The sequence below is a fragment of the Strongyloides ratti genome (genome assembly GCF_001040885.1).
Source record: "Strongyloides ratti genome assembly S_ratti_ED321, chromosome : 1".
Taxonomy (NCBI): Eukaryota; Metazoa; Nematoda; class Chromadorea; order Rhabditida; family Strongyloididae; genus Strongyloides; species Strongyloides ratti.
This window is the reverse complement of record NC_037307.1, coordinates 8,340,272-8,362,769: the sequence shown is the minus strand read 5'-3', so window position 1 is coordinate 8,362,769 and position 22,498 is coordinate 8,340,272. Positions and strand designations below refer to the sequence as shown.

The window sequence follows — 22,498 nt, the reverse complement described above, 5'->3', positions numbered from 1 at the left end:
GATACTTAACAAATTCTTAACTTTCAATAACATTTTTATGGTTAAAGTGCTTACGTAATCATCTATGTAATACATTATTCAAGATTATAAATATTTAAAATATTTAATCACTTATTATTATCATAACATATCTCAATAAAAAGAAAATTAATATTACTAAAAATCTAGTATTATGTTATTACAATAAAATTTTTGACATTTTATAAAAAAGTTATATATTTTAAACAGTACAAAATTTGTAAATATATTTTAAATTAAAAAATTTTATTTCATAGGATCAAATAATAATTTCTCACTTATTACAAAAAGTAAAAAAAACATAATTAAAGTATAAAATGTATTAAAATAACAGATACTTAAGCAGACATATAAACCTGTTGTAACTTTGTCCATTTGCTTGTAAACACAGGCATGAAACATGATTCAAGAGACGCAACAGCACGATTATATATTGTAGCAACATCTTGTGGTTTGTATTCATAACAATAACGTAAGTAACCAATCCACAAATCATCTGATATTTTTCCATGTTCTAATATACCATTGGTATAAATTTTTTCCAGTAAAGAAATTGATTCTTTTCCATAAGATGTAAAAATTGAATCAGCAATTTTAACATAAAATTCTGGTGAATTTGGTTTTGCGTTGATCATTTCAATAATGATACATTCAAGTTCAGAGAGTGGTTTGACTTCAACTAAAGATTCAATATAAAAGTATTTAAAATAGCCGCTTAATTTTGAGTTAAGTTTTTTTGAAAAATTAATAAGTTGTTGATCAAAGTTTTCTTTGCAGATTTTCATAAGAAAATCATAGTAGACACGACATATATCTTCAAAATCAAATAGATCCATTTTTTGAAAATATTGTATAATTTCGTCATTCAGCTGGGCAATGTCTTTATCACCCATTTCATTGACTATAACTTCTAAAAATTTCTTCCAAACTAATTTTGAATTTTGAACATGTCTTATTGTATCTTTAACTAAAGTATTTGTCCATTCAAACTCTAAAGGTAATTGAGGGTGTTCAGCAACCTCAACAATACTGACAAAGTCTTGTGCTTTACAATACCCTTTAGTGTACATAAATTTCAATATATCTCCAATTTTTAATAAAGCATATACATCACCTTTTTCAAAATCTTTGTCTGCAATTTTAATAAAAATTCGACACATTGCTTCAGAGTCATTTTTTACAATAACATCATCAAATAACTCTAATAATGATGAAGTAGATTTATTTATTTTTTCATCAGCAATAACACGGTATTCTCCTTTTAAATTATTATAAACAAATTGTTGTATTGGCTTTGTTATTTCATCAGGTTTATTAAATAAATATATCCAGCATTTGAAAACAAATTCAGAAATGGGTAATTCCTCCTCTAAATTGTTTATCCCTTCTTCAACAACAATCTCTGCTAGTTTAAATTGAAGTACCTCATCAGTTGCTCTTTCAGCTTCCATAATCTGTTCTGTGGAAATACTTTCATCATTCTTATCCTTCTTTAATAAAAATTCCTTCCTTTTTATAATGTTTTTGACGTATTCAACTTCTAATTTAAAAAATGCTTCCCACATATCAATATTTTTTGGAAACTTTCTTGCTGCAATTTGAAAAATATTTCTTCCATTTACTACACTCCCATTTTCATAAAATTCCCATTCACCAGCCTCAATGTGATGTTTAGCATTGTCACCATGAAACTTAAAAAAATCATAATTTTATATAAAATAAAAAAAATAAAAAAGTTACTCTTAATAATTTTGAATATGTCTTGCTTAATTCTCCAAATAATTTGTTCTCCTTTAAAAATCTTATTTGTTTATAAAAATATTCTGTATCTCCTTTAAATCTTTCAGTCAAATTATTATAAACAAAATTTATTTTCTTTATTAATTGACCTTCAATTTCATTCTTTTTAAATTCATAAGCCGCTGCTTTTCTACGAAGTCCAATTAATGTTATAAATTCATTAAGAAATTCTATGTATGAAATATAATCATCAGCTTCTTTTTTCTAAATCATTTTAATATTAAAAAAATAAAATTTCATTAAAAAACTAACGGTTTTTTGAAGTCTATATTCATAACGTTTACATCTATTAATTAGTATAGCCAATTCTTCAGGTTCAACTAATTTACAATATTTTAATAATTCAAAAACAGGAAGCAATTCTTCAAGTCGAGTTTGAACGACTTCTGCCATTCTTAAAAATAATAAAATATGATAATTTTAAAAATAATATTCCGGTTAATGGAAATATGTTGTGACTCTTGTAACGATAAATAAAGAAACTACACTCCAATTTAGATAAAACATGAGACTTAGTCTTATAAAATGCATAATCTTTGACATTTGTTGAGTAGGATATATAATAAAAGTGTAAGTAAGAAAACTCAAAATATGTATATGTATGTTTTCAGTATGTATATATTATCATAGTAATTCAAAAATTAAACGAAAGCACCAAAGTTCAACGATGATGATTTTAAAAAAAAAAATTTTTTTTATTATAAACAAATTTTAATAATATGTTAATATTATTCATAATGAGTTGTTTTTTAAATATAGAAAAATAACATAAGAATTTAATTCTACATTTAAAAAAATAACACAATATGTCTAGTATAGTTAAAGAAAACGAATCAGAAATTATAAAAAAGAAATCTCAAATATCAGATTCCTCTAGTATAAGAAAAGCTACATTATTATGTTTAAGTAAGTTTTTTAAATTACATAATAATATTTTATATAAAATAAAATATTTTTTTAGTACATAATTTAAAAAAAGAAACTAATGAGCAATTATTTAATGAGCTAGAATTACAATTATTAAATTTATGTACGAATGTTGTTACTCCTAATGATTTTAGTAAATTAGGAGAAATATTACAAGAACTAAAACCAGTTTTAAGAATTTTATCATCAAGAAGATTGGAAAAATTTTTAACAAAAATAGCTGATGTTGTATCTTCCTCAAAAAGTAATTATTTAAAAAGAGCAAATGTTCTTCAGACATTAATAATTGTTGTATTTGACATTAATCGTCACTATCTTGGTTACAATTTATTATTAAAATATTTAAAACATTGTAACAATAATAAAATGTATAGAAATGTTGTTAGGAGTGCTAAAAGAATTATTCATACGCTTAAAATTATGTCAGTAAATGATATTTTAATTGAAATTTACCTTGAAGAAAGTATTGCATATTATTGCTTAAAAAATTATATGAAAGCTAAAGCTGCTTTAATGAATGCTAAAACTTTATCAAACGCTAGTAACTTAGAACCTGTTATACAGTCAAAATTAGATATGCATAGTGGAGCTATATTTCTTATTGAAAAAGAGTATCATACAGCATTTTCATATTTTTATGAAGCTCTAGAAAGTTATGATGGTAACAATAAAAAAAAAGAAGCAATACAAGCTATTCAATATTTATGTTTGACAAAATTAATGATAAATAAACCTGATGAGGTAAAAAATTTTATATCATCTAAATTTGGAATTAAATATTATGGGGAGGAGCTTTATTGTATGGAACAAATGGCAAACGCAGTAGCAAAAAAATGTGTTAAATTATTTGATACAGCTGCTAAAAATTATCCCTCCTTTCAAGATGATGTTGTTATGAAAAGTTCATTAAAACATTTATACAATTTTATGTTCGATCAAGATATTTTAAGAATTATTAAACCATACTCATTTGTAGAGATTGACTTCATTGCCACAAAAATTGGTTTGGCTTCAAATAAAATTGAGCAAAGATTATGTACAATGATAATTGATGGACAAATTGAGGGTAAAATAAATCATGACAACCGTTCTTTAGAAATAATTCCTACAACAAAATATGAAAAAGATACAGAAATACTAGATTTATCTCATACACTTATAAAAAAAGTTGATTTAATAACTACTATTTCTCAGGTACATATATCTTCAATGGATAGATTTAAAATTAAAAAAAAGACATTACCAAAAGTAATAAAGAAAAAAATAAGATAATGTACTTGAGGTATGTATTAAAAATAAAGTAAAAATAAAGTTTAATTAACCTTTTAAAATAAGAAAAGAAAAAAAAAACATATTATAATTATTAGAGATGTTCAAATGATATACGTAATCTTACTACAAATATATTTATTAGAAAAAAAAAGTTAATTTTTCACATTTAATTAATTATTAGTTATATTTAATATAGTCAAGTAAAATTAAATTATTTTTTTTTTAAATAATAAATATTGCACATTAAATTTACTAAATATTTTTAAAAACTAACAAATTTTGTCCTAAAATATTGTTTTATTTTACATCAAAAGTTAAAATAATTCTATACTACAGTTTGTCTATTTTTTTTTTTTTTAAATTTATAAATATTTACAAATGTAATATATAGAAAATATTCTATTACTATAGAAAAAAAAAATTGAAATTATATTTTTTATACAATAAGATATTATTCATGAGCTTAAATTATTTTTTATTTCTTATTAAACTATTATCGTGTGTTTTACAAAAATAAAATAATTTATATGTCTGCAAAATAGATAATACGATGTATACATTTTAGATTATAATAACCTACATTAAAGAATATTAAAAATAAAGTTTAAAAAAGAGTATGATAAAAATATTATGAAGTAACAAAGAACAATTTATAAAAAAAAAGAGTAAAATTAATATTTCTTGAAATAACTTAATAAGTAACTTTATAGTAAATTTTTAAAATTCTAATTTTAAAAATATATTTCCATATGTTTTTATTTAATTTAAATTTTGAGGTTCAACGATCATAATCTTGTTTTATTTTTCTTTTAAACTTTCTATGTACTCCTTTATATTTCTTAAAATAATTCTAGATGTTTTTTTTTATATTAAATACATCTAGAGATATCTCATGTTTCACATAAAACAATTATTTATTTCTTTAAATAAAATGTTATAATTCCTAGTTTTATTAAAAAAAATTTTGTATTTATTCTTGTTTTTCATAATAATAGTTGTTTTATAAACGTAAGTTTGAAAATTATATTTTTTCTTTTATATATATATATGTATATAAATAAAAAGGTAGAATAATGTATATTTTTTTTTTTATAAATTAAATATTTTTATTTTAGAAAACTATGAAATCTAATTCTATTTTGTGAGAAAAAAAAAATTTGTTTTTTATAACATTTAATATTTGAAATTCAATATAAAAAATCTTTTATTTATTTGAAACTTAAGAAAGAATGGATAGTATTAAGAGGGTCTTATAATATTTAATATTAAACAAAAAGAAATATATAGCTAATTTTATGACAAAAATAATCTTTGATGGTAAGAAATTTTTTTTTTGATATTTTATTAAATTTATACTATTTAATATTAATTGTCTAATTTTTGTTATTATTACTATTTTTTTTTATATTTATAATGATAGTATATTTGTATTCTGTATTGTCATTAATTTTCATATGTATAGTTATTTACTATCTAAAATATTAATTATTGTATTATTTTCAGTTACATTTATCTTGAAACATCTACCATATGATGATGTATGAGAAAATATTAATTGCAATTTGTATAAATAATCAGTTGTAAAAATATTTACAACAGCAAACATTATCTAAAATTCAATTTTTAAAACATAAAATAAAACTTTAAATTATTTAAATGAATTTCTAAAATAATTATCTCATTATTTAAGTTTGTTTTGATGAGTAAAAAAATTTTTTTTAAACACAGTTAATTTGATAATTTGTTATACAATTTATTATTATTTCATTTTTTTTTAATTATTAAAAGAAATATATTTAAATATGATTTCATATTAAAATAACTTTCATAATATTATATATATTTTTTTAACAATTTGACAAATATTGTTAAAAATTATATATTATTCATAATATTTGTAGAAATGAAAGTACATGTATAAAGATATGTATATCTTTTTAATCTTTTAATTTCCCCTGATATTTATTTGTTTAATTTATTATATATATATTTCTTCCAAGAAAGATAAAATAAAAGAAATAATTTATTTTTTAGAAATAATATACTTTATAAGGAAAAAGGATTATATATTTTATTATATTATTAAGTTAAATTATATGCATTTTATTTTTAAAAATATATTAAAAGTAATTTTTAATCGTTATAGAATTAATATAATTTTTTTTTTCAATAACTTAGTTTTACATATCTGCTATTTATTTTTATTTTAAAAGTTGAAACACTTTATTAGTTATCATGAATACATCAGCAAACATTTACTTAGTTTGCCATTTCAGATTGCAGTATTGAAAAAAAAAAAAAATGGAAATATAAAACAAAAGTATGATATTTAAATAAAATATATCTACAGATTTTTAAAAATTAATTTTCTTTGAATAATTTAGTATAAAATAATAATAGCATACATTTTAAATATATAAAAAAATTTTTTTTGTTAAAAATAGAAGTTAAAAACATCTTGTTTCTTTACAAATATAATTATTTTATATATATAAAAAAAATATTATAGAAGTCATTTTTTATTTTTAACATTTTTAATAAATAATAAAATATTTATGCCGTTTAGTATAATTTAATGATATATATATTTTTTTTTGTCATGTAAAAATGTAATACGTGATAATTTAATTATTGTACTTTTATTTTATTATGATACAAATTAAATTTTTATTGAAGATTAAATTTTTTTTTATTAGGTTTATTATATAAAAGAATTTTTATCAAGAAATAAAATTATATAAAGAATTTTTATTATGAAACTTTTAATTAGATATATCTTGTTTTAATTAAATATATTTATGTATTTTTTAGTTATAATTATATTATCTTTTAAGTTTAAAGGTAATAATTAACATTAAAATAATAAATTTGAAACAAAATAGTTCAAGTTTACATAACAATGTAATAAATATATTTTATATAAATGTTGGAAAATAAACTATTATTACGGTGTAATAAATAAACTTTATGGAAAGTTTAAAAAATTTTTTTTTAGTAACAGTTACATATTATGTTAATTGATACATATATGTATATAAAAAGTTTTTTATAAAAAAATTATCATATTCCATATAAAACAGAAAAAAAAAAAAAAATTCAACAACACGAAATAGTCACATAACTATATTTCATTTTTAGTGTTAAAATTTCAAAAAAAAATTAATTTTTTTTCTTTTTAATGTGCATGAACAAATCTTTTATTATCCAGAAAACAATATGTAACCATGAACATATATATACCAATAAAGAATACTTAAAAATTTCTATAAACATATTTAATAATAATATTTTCTTTCTTTAGTATGATTTATAAAAAAATTTTTCATTTTTATTGAAAAAGTATATATAAAACTTTTTCCAAGTATCTTCTTGTTTCTAGATTATCTTCTTCTTCTCAGAATATCAAATTTATATTTGAATTAATTTTTATTGAAAAAAATGAAGATTCAAACAATAAAATGTTTTGGATAATGTCATTTACTTAAAACTAAATAATTTTTAAAAAATCAAACATTGATCTTTAACTTAGAATGTTATGTAGTAGTTTTATTAAAAAAGTTATTCAAATCTAAATATTTAAAAATGAAATAAGTTATTTGGTGGTTCAAAACGATGTTTTAATGAAAGTAAAGTTCAGGAATATAAATACAACTAAATTATATATATATATATATATATATAAATAAAATAATCATTTTTCAAATACCTTTAATTTTAAATTAATTAAAGTAGTATTGTATCTATCTGTTTAATTGCCCATTTTAAAGAATTGTGCTCAGTTTATTTTTAATAAAAATTTTATTGTGACGTTAAATTTGACCAAAAATTAAATATGTAGTATTTCTAAATTTTACATTTTTAATTATGTACAACTTTTTTTTTTAAAGAGGATGATTTTAAATAACAAAATATTAAGAAGGTACATATTGATAAGAATAATCAAACCATCAATTCTTAAAAAAAAAGCTTTCTTTTTAAAATAAAATATGTCACAACTTTATTTGAGTTATTATTAAACTTAAAGATAAATAATTTATTTAATGTTACATTAAAAATTATAATGTTAATCTTTTCTTAGTTAACCTGATTACCAGAACTTATCATAAAAATATATTATAATTAGAAAACTTTATAAAACAAATGATATCTTTTAATTTAAATGAATACTAAATTATTACTAAATGTACTTTTTTTTTTGTCATTTTAATGTAATTAAATGTTTTTTAAAAAATAAATTACGTACAAGATAGATGTTTCAAAAATTAAAGCATTTTATAAATGGTTTTAAAAACATAGAAGAAAATCTTTTATTACCTCATAATGTAAATTATAAAAACACTTCTATTTATAAAACATAAAATACATTTAAAATGTTTAATGAGCAAAGAATTGGTAATCAAGAAAAAAGAACAAACGTTAAAAATCTAAAAAGTCAAATAACAAAGTTTAGAATTACTTATTTTTCTTTCTACAAATTAATCGTGATGTCATGTATTGTTACTATAAGTTATTACCATAATATTACAAATAAATAGATATCAAAAATATAAGTATTTTCTAAAATTATATTTTTTTTAAATAACAGTTTTAATTACAATTGATATAAGGTTATATTTTTTTTTATTAATGTTAATAGAGGTAACTTTTAAATAGCAACAAAATCGAATCTGAAAAAGTTTAAAAAAATTATCCTTCATCTGTACTTTGTAAAGTATTATATTATAGAAGTAAAAATATTTTCATATTATATTTTAATGTCTTCTAAATATATTTTTAATATTATGATATTTTTTTAATTACTTTACCAACATTTTTCAAAAGTAATATAATAATATTATTATTATCAAAAGTGGATTTCTTTAAATTAGATTTTTGTTTATTTTGGATAAAAAAAAATCTTCTCATCAAAATACCATTTATTTGTGCAATTTTATTTATCTAAGTATTCATTTTATTAACCAGGGAAAAAAAAATAACTGTGGAAAAAGATATTTGTCAATATAATTAGACAAAACAAACTTATTTAAAGTTTATAAAATGATAACAGAGGCATGTATGAAGAAATAAATGAAAAATTTTTATTATTATAACAGCTGTCAAACAAAAAATTTTAAACTTTAAGAAATCAACAAAAATACAAATTTTCTCATTAGTTATCCTGTCATTTGTTAATTAATTTTAATAACTTTTAGAATCAAAAATGTATGTTATCCTTATGAATATATAATTTTAAAATTTAATATCGTCAGAAAAATAAAGAATATTTTCTAATAACATATTCTATTTTAGTTTTTTCTATACTCTATCATTTTCTATTTGTATACATTAATATTTAAATTTTTCATCATGCTAAAAACTTCTGATTAAAAATTTTAATAATAATTACTAAATTACTTTTTAATTTATGATATTTATATAAATTAAAATCATCAAAAATGAACTTTTTTTTAAGTAAAAATTTTCAAAACTATTTAATATGCTTACAAATTAATAATTAGATAAATTAAAAAATAATTATTTTTTCTAACTCAATAATATATTTGTACATAATAAAAAATAAACATTATTTTAATTCTATATTTAATCATTTTTAATAGTTATAACATCATGTATTTTAATATTGAATCATTATTTAAAAAAAAAAAACATTCATTAATTTTTATAAAAAAGGTTTTTTTCATTCATCTATCAAATATAAATTAATTTATTTTTCATCATTAATAAAAAAGATCATTTGAATAAATGTCAAAATTTTCTTCCAATGTTTTGCATTTTTCTTCAGTTATACATTTACCAAGATATAAAATATAACCTTTTTTACATATACATCCAGCTTTACCACAACCTGATTTTTTACAATTACATCTATCTTCTTCACATAAACATTTTCTTACACATTTTGAGGGGCATTCTGAGTATTCCATATTTGTGGGACATTGTTTACCTGATGGTTTTTTTGTTGTTGTTTTTGTTGTAGTTGTTGGTTTTTTAGTTGTTGTTTTTTTTGTAGTTGTTGGTTTTTTAGTTGTAGGTTTTTTAGTTGTTGGTTTTTTTGTAGTTGTTCTTTTTGTAGTTGGTTTTTTAGTTGGCTTTGTAGTTGGTTTTGGGGTTGTCATTTCAGTAGTAGTAGTAGTAGTAGTTACCGTTGTTGTTGTTGTTGATGTTGTTGTAGTTGGTTTTGGCTTTGGTTTTGATGGACATTTTGATTTATGAATACAATTGTTTTTACTATCACGGACAAATGGATATTTACATTCACATCCAGGTGATTTACAATTAACACCACATTTTCTTTGAGATTTATCACTACATTTAGTTTCACATCGTTGCCTACATTTAGAGTACACCAAATTACCACTACACGTTGGTTTTTTTGTAGGTGTTGGTCTAGGAATAATAGTAGTAATAGTTTTTGTAGGGCAATCTCTTCTTAATATACAATTATTGTTATCATCTAAAGCAAATGGATGTCTACATTCACAACCTCCATGTGTACATTTTGTAAAACAAGTGGTACCTATACTTTCTGAACATCTAGGTGGACATGGTGATACACAATTCATAGAAAATGATAAATTTCTTCCACATTCTGTACAAATTTTTTTAAAATGACCATTGATAAAATTTAAATTAAAAAATAATAAAGATGTAAGAAATAAATACATCTTAGTGTATTTAAAATAAAACATTAATAATATACACTGGTTTTAATAATTTTTATTATCCATTAAAATATAAAAATCATTTATATTTATTTTATATTAATAAAATTAAAAAATTTTTTAAATATTTAAAGGACAGTTAAATATGATCAAACATCCTTAATAAAGATAAAAATTTGTTAAAAATAGTGTCAAATAATTTATATCTATAATATTTACATACTTTGATAATGATAATAATAAATCTAAAATTTTCAATTAACAATTTTATTATTTTACTATAATATATATTATATATTTAGTTGATAAAATATTTTTAAAAAAATTAGAATTAAATTATTTTTTTCTAATTTTTTAAATGCCATATAAATTTAGTACCATTAAATACAACTATTGGGAATATTTTTTAAAAAAATAAATAATATATATAAATTAAATAAATTTATTTGTTTTTTTTTTTTATTACCATATTGTTAAATATAATTTAAATCAAAATGAAGGTAAAAAAAAAAGATTGGCAAACAAAAGTGTTATCCATGTAAAAATATTATTGAACTTTAAAAATATTTAAGTACAGATATAAATAGTAAAAAAAAGTAATATAAAATGTGAAAATTTTATTATATTAATTAAATTTTTTTTATAAAGATATATTAATATTATTTCTTTATTTATTTTTTTTTTGCTGATAATTATTGGTTTAACAAAGGTTATCAATTTTGTTACTTTTTTATGTAACGTATAGATAGGAAAAATTAATATATATATAATATTGATATAATTAAATTTAAAATTCAAAAATTATGTAGAAATAAACTTTTAAAAACTTATTATTTATATTAAAATAATAATAAAAAAACTTTATGTATAATGTAGTTTTTCATTTTTTTAATTAATCATTTTAATAATGGTAGAAAAAATAATTTTGAAAATATTTTAAGTTTTAGATTCTATAGTTTTAAATGATAATTTATAATAATGATTCTAAATAATTTTTTTTAATATATTATACCTTTATAACCAAACTTTAAATATGGTAAAGTAGTTTTCATGACAAATATTTGTATTTTTTTTACAAAAATGTGTTTAATACAAATACTATTGTATTATAAATGAACAAAAAAAAGTAACTCATTTATTGTTATTTATAAAGTAAATAAAAAATATATAAAAGCATTTAACACTTTTTTTTAAATCATTTTATTAACATCTTCTACTTAAATATAAATTTTTTTATCATTAATAATAATTAATTTTAAAAAATTAATATAACTTTTTAATTAATATATAATGATTCATAAAAGTACAAATAAATAAATCGTGATTTGTAGTACTAAGATGTCGATTATCCTGAACTTTATCACTTAATGAATGTAAATTTATTTTACCAAATAAAATTAATTTAAAATGAATTTTTATAGTATTTCCATTTATTTTCTATATTTTTTTTTGTTTTGTTTGACATAAAAATAAAATAATAAAAATCTAATTAACTAATAAAGCTTAAACATTATAGTTAATATTTAAAAAATTTTAAAAATATATTACTAATTATATAATATATAGATTTTGCAAAAGTTATATTTAATTTCAAATACAAAGTACATTTTTTAAACAATTTTATTGAAATTTGATTATAAATATTGAAGTAAATTAAATTAAAGATAGTTTTTATAATATAAAACAAAGCTCATATATATTTTATATATTTTAAGCAATTTAGCAAAATGACAAAGAATAAATTTTATTTTTCTAATAAAATGAAACTTAATCATGTAAGTTAGAAAAAAGTTTATTTTTTTATTTTTTTTCTTAGATAATTTATTTGATTATATTATTTGTTAATTTATCTTATCAGGCAAGAATGATGAATAAAGTATGTCCACAGAATGCAACTTGGTCAGATTGTACACCAAAATGTTACAAAACTTGTGAAAAACCAAATAGAGTATGCCAAAAGGATTGTAATAAACCTGGATGTGTGTGCAAAAATTCGTATGTTGTTAAAGATAAGACTAATTGTGTTTTAAAAGATGATTGCCCTAATGTAGTAAGAACAACAAAATTAAATATTATAACTACTACTACTATACCTATTCCTAAAGAATGTTTTGGTAATAAAACTTTAGTTGCTAATATGCCTACATGTACACCAAAATGTCCTGGACTTCCAAAAGATTTATGTACAACAGATATTCTACCTCCAGGTTGTGCATGTATACCCCCATATGCTACAAATGCTGAAGGTAATTGTATATTAAGAACTGATTGTCCACTTAGAAGTTATCCAACAACTACTCCTACACCACCAAATCCATGTAAAGCACCTTGGTTGTTGGTTGAATGTAGATCAGCCTGTCCACCAACATGTTCTGAAAGTAGACAAAGTGATTGTTTAAGATTTTGTCTTCCTAAAGGATGTGCATGTGTTGATCCATATGCTTTAACTAGTAAAGGAGAATGTGTCCGAAGAAGTGAATGTCCAAGAGAAAGTAATAATATAAGTAAAGAAAAAGATATCGTTAAAAATGCAGAATGTCCAGAAAATATGGAATATGTGTCAGGAAAAGATAGTTGTGAAAGAAAATGTGGTGTACCAGCAAATTATTCAACATGTATGAAAGTGAGTAGAGGATCAACTTGTGAATGTAGGTATCCATTTGCACTTAATAAAAATAATCAATGTGTTCATGAAAGTCAATGCTAAATATTATATATAATCAATCAATTCTTATATGAGCATAACTTATCCTACTGTATTTAAAAATAATTTCCAAAAAAAAATTTGGTATTCTTTCAAAAATTGGTAATATATATTTTAACTATAATTATTATGATGAAATTAAAATTGAAGATAAGTATTATATCATTATGAAAATTAAACATTCAATATTTAAGATACTAAATTTTAAAGCATTCAATTTTATAACAAAGTATAAAGAGTATATTTCTATTAATACATCTATTATGTATCTAAAGCTACAATTAAGAATTAGTTTCATTGATTTAATTAATTTCCCCATATTTTTCATACAATTTTAATAGTATTAAGTGTTGTTTTTTTGTTATTAAAACTAATACCGAATTATAAATTAACAAACACCTATAAATTTCTTAAAAATTGTACTTAAAAATATTTTAATGTGTTATTCCGATGTTAATAAATTATGTTAAAATTAAAAGATTTTGTAAAATAATTTTGTAAATTGTTTGTTTTATAAAAAAATTATCATTAAAAAAGATTTTTTTTTTTTACTGATAATAAATAAATTATATATTTTTAAAAGAATTTATAGTTTCATCTTATTGATATAATTTCATTTTTTTTTTTTGAAATTGACATCTATATAAAAATTTATATCATTCTAGTATATTGTTTCTTTATCTATATAAAATTAATAAAATGAGATAATCATAATAATATAGTCATATGTTTAACAATATAACAGATTATTAAAGTTTCATCAGCTGTAAATTAACAAAATTAGACTACACTAAAAAATGTCACATATAAAAAAAATTGGCACATTAAATTATACTTTTTTTTTCATTTATTTTTTTTAATATTATAAATATTAAAAACTAAATATTTATAGTAGTTGGATAGAAAAAAATTGTTCTTACTCATTATGGTACGATTTATGATTATACTTTTTACAATTTAATATAATTTTATGAATACTATTTTTAGTAACAACGAAAAATGTTAATTTTTTTTTCATCTTGTAGCTAAATATTTTCATAATTGATTTCTTGTACAAAAATTATATATTATAAACTTTTTTTGCCTAAAACTTGAAAATAAATTTTACTGTTGGTTTTTTAATAAAAGGAAGTGCCAAAAAAAATTTTTTTTTGTAACTGGAACATGAAAGTATACTCATTCGATAGCCCTTTCAAAATCATGAATTTTGCATACAATCATGGATATGGTAGAATTAATGGTTAAAAAGTTACAGCCATCTGAAGTTTGAAGGCGAAAGTGGGGAATATTTTTTTTAAAAACAAGCTTTTTGTGTTGTAACTGAAAATTTTGAAATTAATCCATCGATTCTAGATCAGTTTTTCATGACAAATTCATTAAAGTTAGTCTCATTACCGTGGAATCTTTCATTCTTGAGATATAATGAAAAAATGCTGTTAGAAAAATTTTCAAGCATGAACTCATAACTTGGTCCAATAACGTCATATAAGCTTGAAACTAGATGCGCTGAGCTTCTTTTAACTTTTTAGATATAGCTCACGTTGAAAAGTTTTTTTGATTTCCAACGGTATTGAAAATATGACATGACACCTTTTTGCGCGCCTTTTCTTTTGTCATCGTTTTTTTATATCTATAGTGTATTTAACATTTAGAAAACATTCTAAAGGTAAAATTTAGATGGAAAATTATTAAAAAGTCTGTCCTAGAAATTTCTTGCATTTATCTTTATTGTAAAACAAAGATTCAACTAATGGTGAAAAATTTACTGAAATATTCAAATTTCCAGACTTTTCAATATCTTGTCCAAAACTGTTATATAGAAAAGAGATAAAAAACAATATAATTCTTTTTAAAGATAATCATAGGTTAGGAAATATTTTTATCATTTAATATAAATTTAAATTAAACAAATCAAAAGTAAAAGTGCATAATTTATTATATATTAATTTGCAATATTGTAATAAATTTACTGTGAAAAACGAAGTTGGCATGATACACAGGAAAATTCTTCATGCTGTTTATCTCCTTTATTGTAATTGTACATTTTAATTACCAATTGATATGGGTTTTTTCCTGCTATCAATTCAATAATAGAACTAAACGATGATAAATCTAGTGGAAGATCCAGCGTTAAAGGTCCTTTTTTTAATGGACAATTATGAGCATAATCACAGCCATCAATATTACTTAATAAACCAAATGTTGGAATTTCAACCCATGAACAGTTTCCAGTAAGCCAATTTGTTGTATATTCATAAATATAAACTTTTACATGATTATCATCTATCTGAATACCATCGTTTTGAGCAGTCAGTTGAATTTTAATTGGTTGCCTAGGATTAACTGGATACATTTCTTTACCAGATTTTGTTAAAATTTTTCCACTAATTATCTTTAAAGCCATTTCTAAGTGGTTTTATTATTTAATCTCATAGTGTAAAACTTACTTGAATCACAGTTAAATAAATGAATATTTGTATCTGTTCCATTAGGAAATGGGCAAATTTTTCTTGATGCTGGCAATTTTGGCAATACTGCTGAATATACAATTGATATAGTGATAAAAATAATAATAAAAACTTTCATATTTAATTCGATAACTATAATTTTTTACCAGCTGTTTATATAGTGTTTTTCTCTTAACTATATCATATAGTTTTAGAAAGATAAGGCCTTTATCATTACATTTTATTATCATAAGTAAATTAATTAAAATATGATAATACTAACTATATGTTAGATAACATATTACTGTTATCACATAACATATAAGTTAAGTAAAAAATAAAAGTATTTCTCAATTTTGAAAGGGAATTTTCTGCATTGACCTTACCATTCTTCAATTTTATTTGTTAGAGAAAAACTTCAATGATCAAATTTTTTTATAAAGTTGTTTTCCTCAATAGTTTAATTTATTATTACTATAGCTAAAAGTTTAAAAAATCATTTTTTTAATAAACATATTATACATGTTTTAAGATTCTGGCTACAAAAATAAAATTTATCATGTGCTTCAAATACAGTTTTTTTTTTTTATTTTTTTAGATAGGTTATTTATATTACACTATATTGCATAATATTTTAGTGATTATAGTTATCATTAAAAAAAGAACTATTTTATCATTTATTATATTTTCTTCTTACATTTTAATGCTTTTATTTTTCTGATAGAAAATTTCAGTGTTAAAATTTTCTTGTGAAATTTTAATATGTTGTTCCTGTAGACTTTTTTTTTGTTATAATTCCGTTTTATTTTATCAGTTTTACATTTATTATGATAATATCATTAACCTTTATTTAGTATGCATCTTACTTTTTTCCGTTATAAAGAAAAATTTGGAGAAATAATTATTTTAAAAAATGATATTAAAAGTAGTATTTTAAAATTCTTCATATGAAAACAAATCCACAACACAAAATTTATTTATGATAATTCTCCTTTTGAAAAAAAATTAAAGAAATATTACAATTAAAAACGAAGTAAATTTATTTACAAAAATGAAAATTCATAACAGATACAATTAACCAAAATATGAATAATTAAAAAATTATCAATTTAAATAAGCTGAGCCAAGTTAATTTCATAAAACTTTATTAGTTGCTCAGGAAAACTTTCCCTAATATCTTTATAACTCATTTCTTTTTCTTGACCAGTTCGTTTACATCGTACTAACCAATTTACATTTGTTATATCAATTAATGATTTTCCTCTACTTTGCTTAACTGGTCCAATTATTTCACAGTCAAAAGAACCGTTTTCAAATGCTTGTAATACTGATTTATTGGGGAAATCATCAGCATTAACCAAAGAATCACTTAAAAAAAAAAAGATTAATTTAATATTTTATAAACTCACGCCCAACGAACTCTATACAAATATTGTTTTTTTCCTTTCTTAGTTAATGGAACTTTTTCAAGAATAGTTTTTATTTCCCATGCATCCATATTAATTAGTTTTTTTTAAATATAATAGTTAGTCTATAAATATAAGAAAAAGTTTTAAAAATATCTTTTATTGTATGAATTAAATTATGTAAAAAAAAATGCAAAATTTTCTAAGAAATATTTTAAAAGATAGGTATATGAGAAATTTAAAACATATATGATACATGCACTTTTAGTACAACAAGAAAAACCGCGCATTTTACCTTAAATATTAAACTATAAAAAAAATATTTCTATCTAACAATAGAAATTAATTTTAAATGGTTCTACTAAAAATTTTTTTTAACATATAAAAGCAAATATTTAAACAAATTTTGTTATATGGCATCAGTTTATATAATTATTGATAAAGAAAATGGGGAGAATTAAAAATTTTTATTTTATATACAAATTGTGTTTTGATTAAAATTTTGGAGTAGTGAATTATTGAATAATAATACATATAATAAAAATTGAAAAATGTGTCTAAACAATTTATATGTTTTTTAAACTTAGAAAGTTCACAAAAAGAATCTATCGTAAGGTTGATGTATCAAAAATTTAAAAATTACTTTTTTTTAATTTTATAAATGTAATTATTTTTAGAATAAATAACTTGTAAAGCAAAAAAAATTAAGTTTCTAGTAAAAAAGATTTATGTAAATTAAAAAATTTATTATTATTTATGCTTGATAGCAATTTTAATTTTTTTTATAGATTTTTTTAAATTAAACATATTGTTATTATATTTGATATAGTATGGAGGAAATGTTTGTTCTTAAATAATAATTGTATACTTTGATATAGTATAAATATTTTACTTTTTTTATAATTTAACTTTATTACTTAATTTCCTTCAACTAAAGTTAAAAGTGATTGTCTGTATTTTCCACTTGTATCACCAATAATTCTTTCTTGCAATGTTCTTCCATACATTCTAAAATATTCATTTCTTATATCAATCATATCTATTTCACTTCTTGTAACAGTTAATCTAATTAAATCTTTGTCCTTGGTACCCAAACCTTTCATACTATTTTCAAATTGTGTTGCAAAAAATGCAGGTCTATTCATAGTAATTTCATATAATCCCAAAAGACCATTTTTTATGTCTCCTGAAAATTCTGCTTCAATGGCATATCCCATCGTATGTCCGGTCAATCTATGATATTCAGAAAAAATAAATTTAAGCTGAGCAAAATTTTGTGAACAAAGAATATTCAAAAATGTGGACTCATCTGTTCCAAGTCTACCTTCACCAGCTTGATAAAGAGTATTTGCAGTTTGTTGTGCGCTCATCTGATCAACTAATCCACTTTCATTTCTATTTCCTGCACATAAACATAAAAGAAAATTTTTGAAATATCCAGAAGTATCTCCACATATGTCATTTTCTAAATTTCTTCCATATAATTGTTGGTAAACACTTTTTATTTGATGAATTTCAGAATTTGATCTAGAACACATAATTTCAATTAAAATATTTTCTCTTGTTCCTAATCCTTTCATTGAACGATGGAGCTCTTTAGCGTCGTACTCAGCTGGTCTTGTCATTAAAGCAACAATCAAATCTTCAAAATCTCCACTTAATTCTGATTTTAATTCGCGTATTAAATCTTTCCCAAACATTTGTAAAAATGAATTATATATTTGTTGTCTTTGCCAATTAGCACATGTACATAAAACTTTTAATATTCTGTTTTTATCACAACCAAATCCTTTCATCGCGTTTCTTAAAGTATTTGCATCCGCCATTGGATTAAAATTTGGATTTGTTTTAATTGATGGTGTTCCAAATAAATATTTCACTAAAATACATGTGTGATTATATAAAATAAAAAAATATTAATAATTATACTTTTATAAAACTTTTGTTTTAGTAAATATTATCTTTTTTTTTGTTAAAATTTAAATATTACCTGCTACTGTAGAATTTTCAACATATTGAGAAGTTCCAAGAGTTGATTGAGGTATTGCTTGATTACAATATTGACTTGGAGGCGTCTGATACATAGGTGGTGCTGTTGGATTACATATTCCCATATTTATTCCCTGATTTCCTACATTACCCATTCCATTCATACCCGACGAAAATCCATCAAATGAATAAGTTCCAATCCATTGAGGCGAATAACCATTATAATTAAAACACATTTTTTAAATTACTTAAAAAAATTTGTTCTTTGGTTATAATTGTAAAAAGAAGTTTAAAAAAAAATATCTTAATACACAAAATCATGTATTATATTAAATGAATATCAACTTTTAATAAATTTAAATATTGTTAATTTTTAAAAATTTCCATATTAATTAATTGACATTATTTTATTTTACTAATTTGATAATAAAGTATAACATTTTTTGTTGTCATTTTTCAAATTTATTTTGATAAAAAAAATAAGATAATTTAAATAATTATTAACGGTTCATTAATAATTTCAAATTATAATAATTTAAATTGATAGATGTACCATAAATTAATTTAAGGAACTTCTTATTGTAATTTATGTTTTGACCTGTTACCATAAAATCATGTATTATTTACATATGAAATTAAAAAAAAATTTTAATTAAATTTTATAATTAACATTCCCTAATTTTGACAACTTTTAAAATTGCAATCAAAAACATTTTTATTTTCTAAATATTAATATATATATTTATATCAATTAATTTTAATTTTCTTACAAATGTTTATACACTCGCATAATATTATATGTTAATTAATTGAAAGTGAAAATATAAAAGTATTTATGATTTTTAAAGATGCTATTTTTTTATAGTTGGAATAATGCTTATACTGTTTTAGTATGTATTATTTTAATGATAAAATATTAGGATTGATGAATTTAACAATATTAATAACATTTTATTGATATAAAATATATAACCATAAACAAAAAACATATTTATTTTTATTTTTTTTTTCTAGTTTTTTTTTTTTTTTATCCAGAGTACATTACTTTTGAATATTAATAAATAATGCCAAAATGAGTGACAATCATATACTTCGACCAATTGATAAAGAATTTTATGTAGAACGTGGTGGAAGCTGTTGTTCTAATTCAGTTGACTCTACATTTTGTAAGCATTCTAATATAATAAAATATAATCGATTTTATTTTTTTTAAGCCTTTGAAACAGAAATAGATCATAGCGATAAAGTAATTGAAAAATTATCACATTTATGTTTCTCTGAAAGTTTAAGTGATGTAACTTTATCTATTAGTGGAACTAAATTACCAGCTCATAAAATGGTTCTTGCATCTAGATCAGATTATTTTAAAAGTTTATTTAATTCTGGTATGAAAGAAACCGTATCTAGTGAGGTAGTATTACATGAAAATAATATACAGGCTTTGAAAATATGTTTAAAATATTTGTATACAGGAAAAATTGACTTTCATTCAATGTCCATTGATATGGCTATAGATATTTTTATTATATCAAATAAGTATGCATTTGAAGATTTAGAAGAATTATGTACAAAATATTTTAAATTGAATATTGAGGAAAAAAATATTTGTTCATTGTTGATGGTTTGTTTGGCGTATGATTTAAAAGAAGTTGAAAATTTAGTTTTACGTTATATTGATAAACATGGAAATGATATATTAAATTTACCAGAATTTTTAGATATCCCTGGACATTGTGTTGAAAATATAATATCAAGAAATTCTTTTCTAGCTGATGAAGAAAATATTTTTATTACAATTCAAAAATGGTTATCTGTAAGTAAAGAAAGAGAATCATTTAAAGAATGTTTAACTAAACATATTCGTTTACCATTACTTTCAATAGAATGTCTTTTTGGTCCTATAAGAGATTCTAAATTATTTGATGCAAATGATATACTTGATGCAATAAAAGAAAAGTATGAAAAAAGTTATACAAATTTAAATCATAGGTGTTTTGTAAAGAAAGAGTATGATGTTATGTTAAATAGATATCAAATTATATCTGGTGATAATCCTTCTAAGTTAACTTTACTACCCTCATATTCTCATAAAATGGAATGTGAAAATAAGGCAACTGGACATGTAATAGGAAATGATTCAGAAGGGGTAGTAATTGAATTTTCAAATAAATATCTTATTAATAATATAACTTTTCGTTTGTTAGATTTTGATCAACGTTATTTTTCTTATCATATTGAAATAAGTATTGATGGTAAAGATTGGGTAAGATTAATTGACTATGACAAATATAATTGTAGAGGAGTACAAAATTTATTTTTTAAAGAAAGGCCTGTAAAGTAAGTTTAATTTTTTATATTTATAATTTATATACATTGTTTTTTTTTTTTTTATTTTATAGATTAGTTCGTGTTCGTGGTACTAGTTCATCAATATTAAACTTATTTCAAATACTTACTTTTCATGCTTTATATACTTGTAATCCAAGAAAAGTTGACTCAATTACAAATATTGTTATACCGGAAAGGAGTATTGCAACAACTAAAGAAAATGCTTTAGTTATTGAAGGAGTTTCTAGAACTAGAAATGCATTATTAAATGGTAATTATGATGATTATGACTGGGATAACGGATATACATGTCATCAATTAGGATCAGGTTCTATTACAATATCTTTTCCTCAACCATATTTAGTTAGTACAATGAGATTATTATTATGGGATCGTGATGATAGATATTATTCTTATTATATTGAAAGTTCTGTTAATGGAAAGACATGGAAACGGATTGTTGATAAAACAAATGAGGAATGTCGTAGTTGGCAAAATTTAGAATTTGAGTCTGAAATTATTAGTTATGTTAGAATTGTTGGAACACACAACTCTGCCAATGAAGTTTTTCATTGTGTTCATTTTGAATGTCCATCAAATTTAAAAGTTAAAAGTATTGAAACAGAAACTATGGAAGATTCTGTATCTCTTTTGGAAGAAAAAAATGATATCAGTAATTTATAAATTCATTATTTAATTTTTGTTACAATTTTTCAATTAATTAGACAAACATGTATTATAAATTGTTAATAGTTACAAAATTATTTGTATTAAAAAAAATCTATTGAATCTTTTAATATATATATATACATATATTTATATAAAGATAACTGATTAATGTATTAATAATAATTTTAATATTATGAGTTCATATTTATATATAATTTTGATATGTTATATATCCTGTTTTGAAATACAGACCAAAGAATATATTACTATGGCTAG

The 22,498-nt window shown here is 20.5% G+C and overlaps 8 protein-coding genes across 8 annotated transcripts; 3 read left to right on the top strand and 5 right to left on the bottom strand.

Annotated features, from left to right (window-relative positions):
• Positions 1-356: 356 nt before the first annotated feature.
• Positions 357-2,211, bottom strand: SRAE_1000260500 (U3 small nucleolar RNA-associated protein 6 homolog; the record flags this gene model as incomplete). Its single annotated transcript, XM_024649702.1, has 3 exons — positions 357-1,709; positions 1,759-2,022; positions 2,071-2,211. The coding sequence occupies 3 exons, from the start codon at positions 2,209-2,211 to the stop codon at positions 357-359; spliced, it is 1,758 nt and encodes a 585-aa protein (XP_024503552.1).
• A 413-nt stretch (positions 2,212-2,624) lies between these two features.
• On the top strand, positions 2,625-4,017 carry SRAE_1000260400 (26S proteasome non-ATPase regulatory subunit 11; the record flags this gene model as incomplete). Its single annotated transcript, XM_024649701.1, has 2 exons — positions 2,625-2,724; positions 2,780-4,017. The coding sequence occupies 2 exons, from the start codon at positions 2,625-2,627 to the stop codon at positions 4,015-4,017; spliced, it is 1,338 nt and encodes a 445-aa protein (XP_024503551.1).
• A 5,717-nt stretch (positions 4,018-9,734) lies between these two features.
• Positions 9,735-10,580, bottom strand: SRAE_1000260300 (Trypsin Inhibitor-like, cysteine rich domain-containing protein; the record flags this gene model as incomplete). Its single annotated transcript, XM_024649700.1, has 1 exon — positions 9,735-10,580. The coding sequence occupies one exon, from the start codon at positions 10,578-10,580 to the stop codon at positions 9,735-9,737; it is 846 nt and encodes a 281-aa protein (XP_024503550.1).
• A 1,859-nt stretch (positions 10,581-12,439) lies between these two features.
• Positions 12,440-13,386, top strand: SRAE_1000260200 (Trypsin Inhibitor-like, cysteine rich domain-containing protein; the record flags this gene model as incomplete). The annotated part of the gene is made up of 2 exons (XM_024649699.1): positions 12,440-12,454; positions 12,496-13,386. The coding sequence occupies 2 exons, from the start codon at positions 12,440-12,442 to the stop codon at positions 13,384-13,386; spliced, it is 906 nt and encodes a 301-aa protein (XP_024503549.1).
• A 1,963-nt stretch (positions 13,387-15,349) lies between these two features.
• Positions 15,350-15,969, bottom strand: SRAE_1000260100 (Hypothetical protein; the record flags this gene model as incomplete). Its single annotated transcript, XM_024649698.1, has 2 exons — positions 15,350-15,789; positions 15,831-15,969. The coding sequence occupies 2 exons, from the start codon at positions 15,967-15,969 to the stop codon at positions 15,350-15,352; spliced, it is 579 nt and encodes a 192-aa protein (XP_024503548.1).
• A 970-nt stretch (positions 15,970-16,939) lies between these two features.
• On the bottom strand, positions 16,940-17,328 carry SRAE_1000260000 (Hypothetical protein; the record flags this gene model as incomplete). The annotated part of the gene is made up of 2 exons (XM_024649695.1): positions 16,940-17,198; positions 17,240-17,328. The coding sequence occupies 2 exons, from the start codon at positions 17,326-17,328 to the stop codon at positions 16,940-16,942; spliced, it is 348 nt and encodes a 115-aa protein (XP_024503547.1).
• Positions 17,329-18,153: 825 nt separating this feature from the next.
• SRAE_1000259900 (Annexin family and Annexin repeat-containing protein) lies at positions 18,154-19,461 on the bottom strand (the record flags this gene model as incomplete). The annotated part of the gene is made up of 2 exons (XM_024649694.1): positions 18,154-19,115; positions 19,227-19,461. The coding sequence occupies 2 exons, from the start codon at positions 19,459-19,461 to the stop codon at positions 18,154-18,156; spliced, it is 1,197 nt and encodes a 398-aa protein (XP_024503546.1).
• Positions 19,462-20,297: 836 nt separating this feature from the next.
• Positions 20,298-22,237, top strand: SRAE_1000259800 (BTB/POZ-like domain and Coagulation factor 5/8 C-terminal type domain and Galactose-binding domain-like and BTB/POZ fold domain and BTB/Kelch-associated domain and BTB/POZ domain-containing protein; the record flags this gene model as incomplete). The annotated part of the gene is made up of 3 exons (XM_024649693.1): positions 20,298-20,391; positions 20,440-21,562; positions 21,625-22,237. The coding sequence occupies 3 exons, from the start codon at positions 20,298-20,300 to the stop codon at positions 22,235-22,237; spliced, it is 1,830 nt and encodes a 609-aa protein (XP_024503545.1).
• Positions 22,238-22,498: the final 261 nt, after the last annotated feature.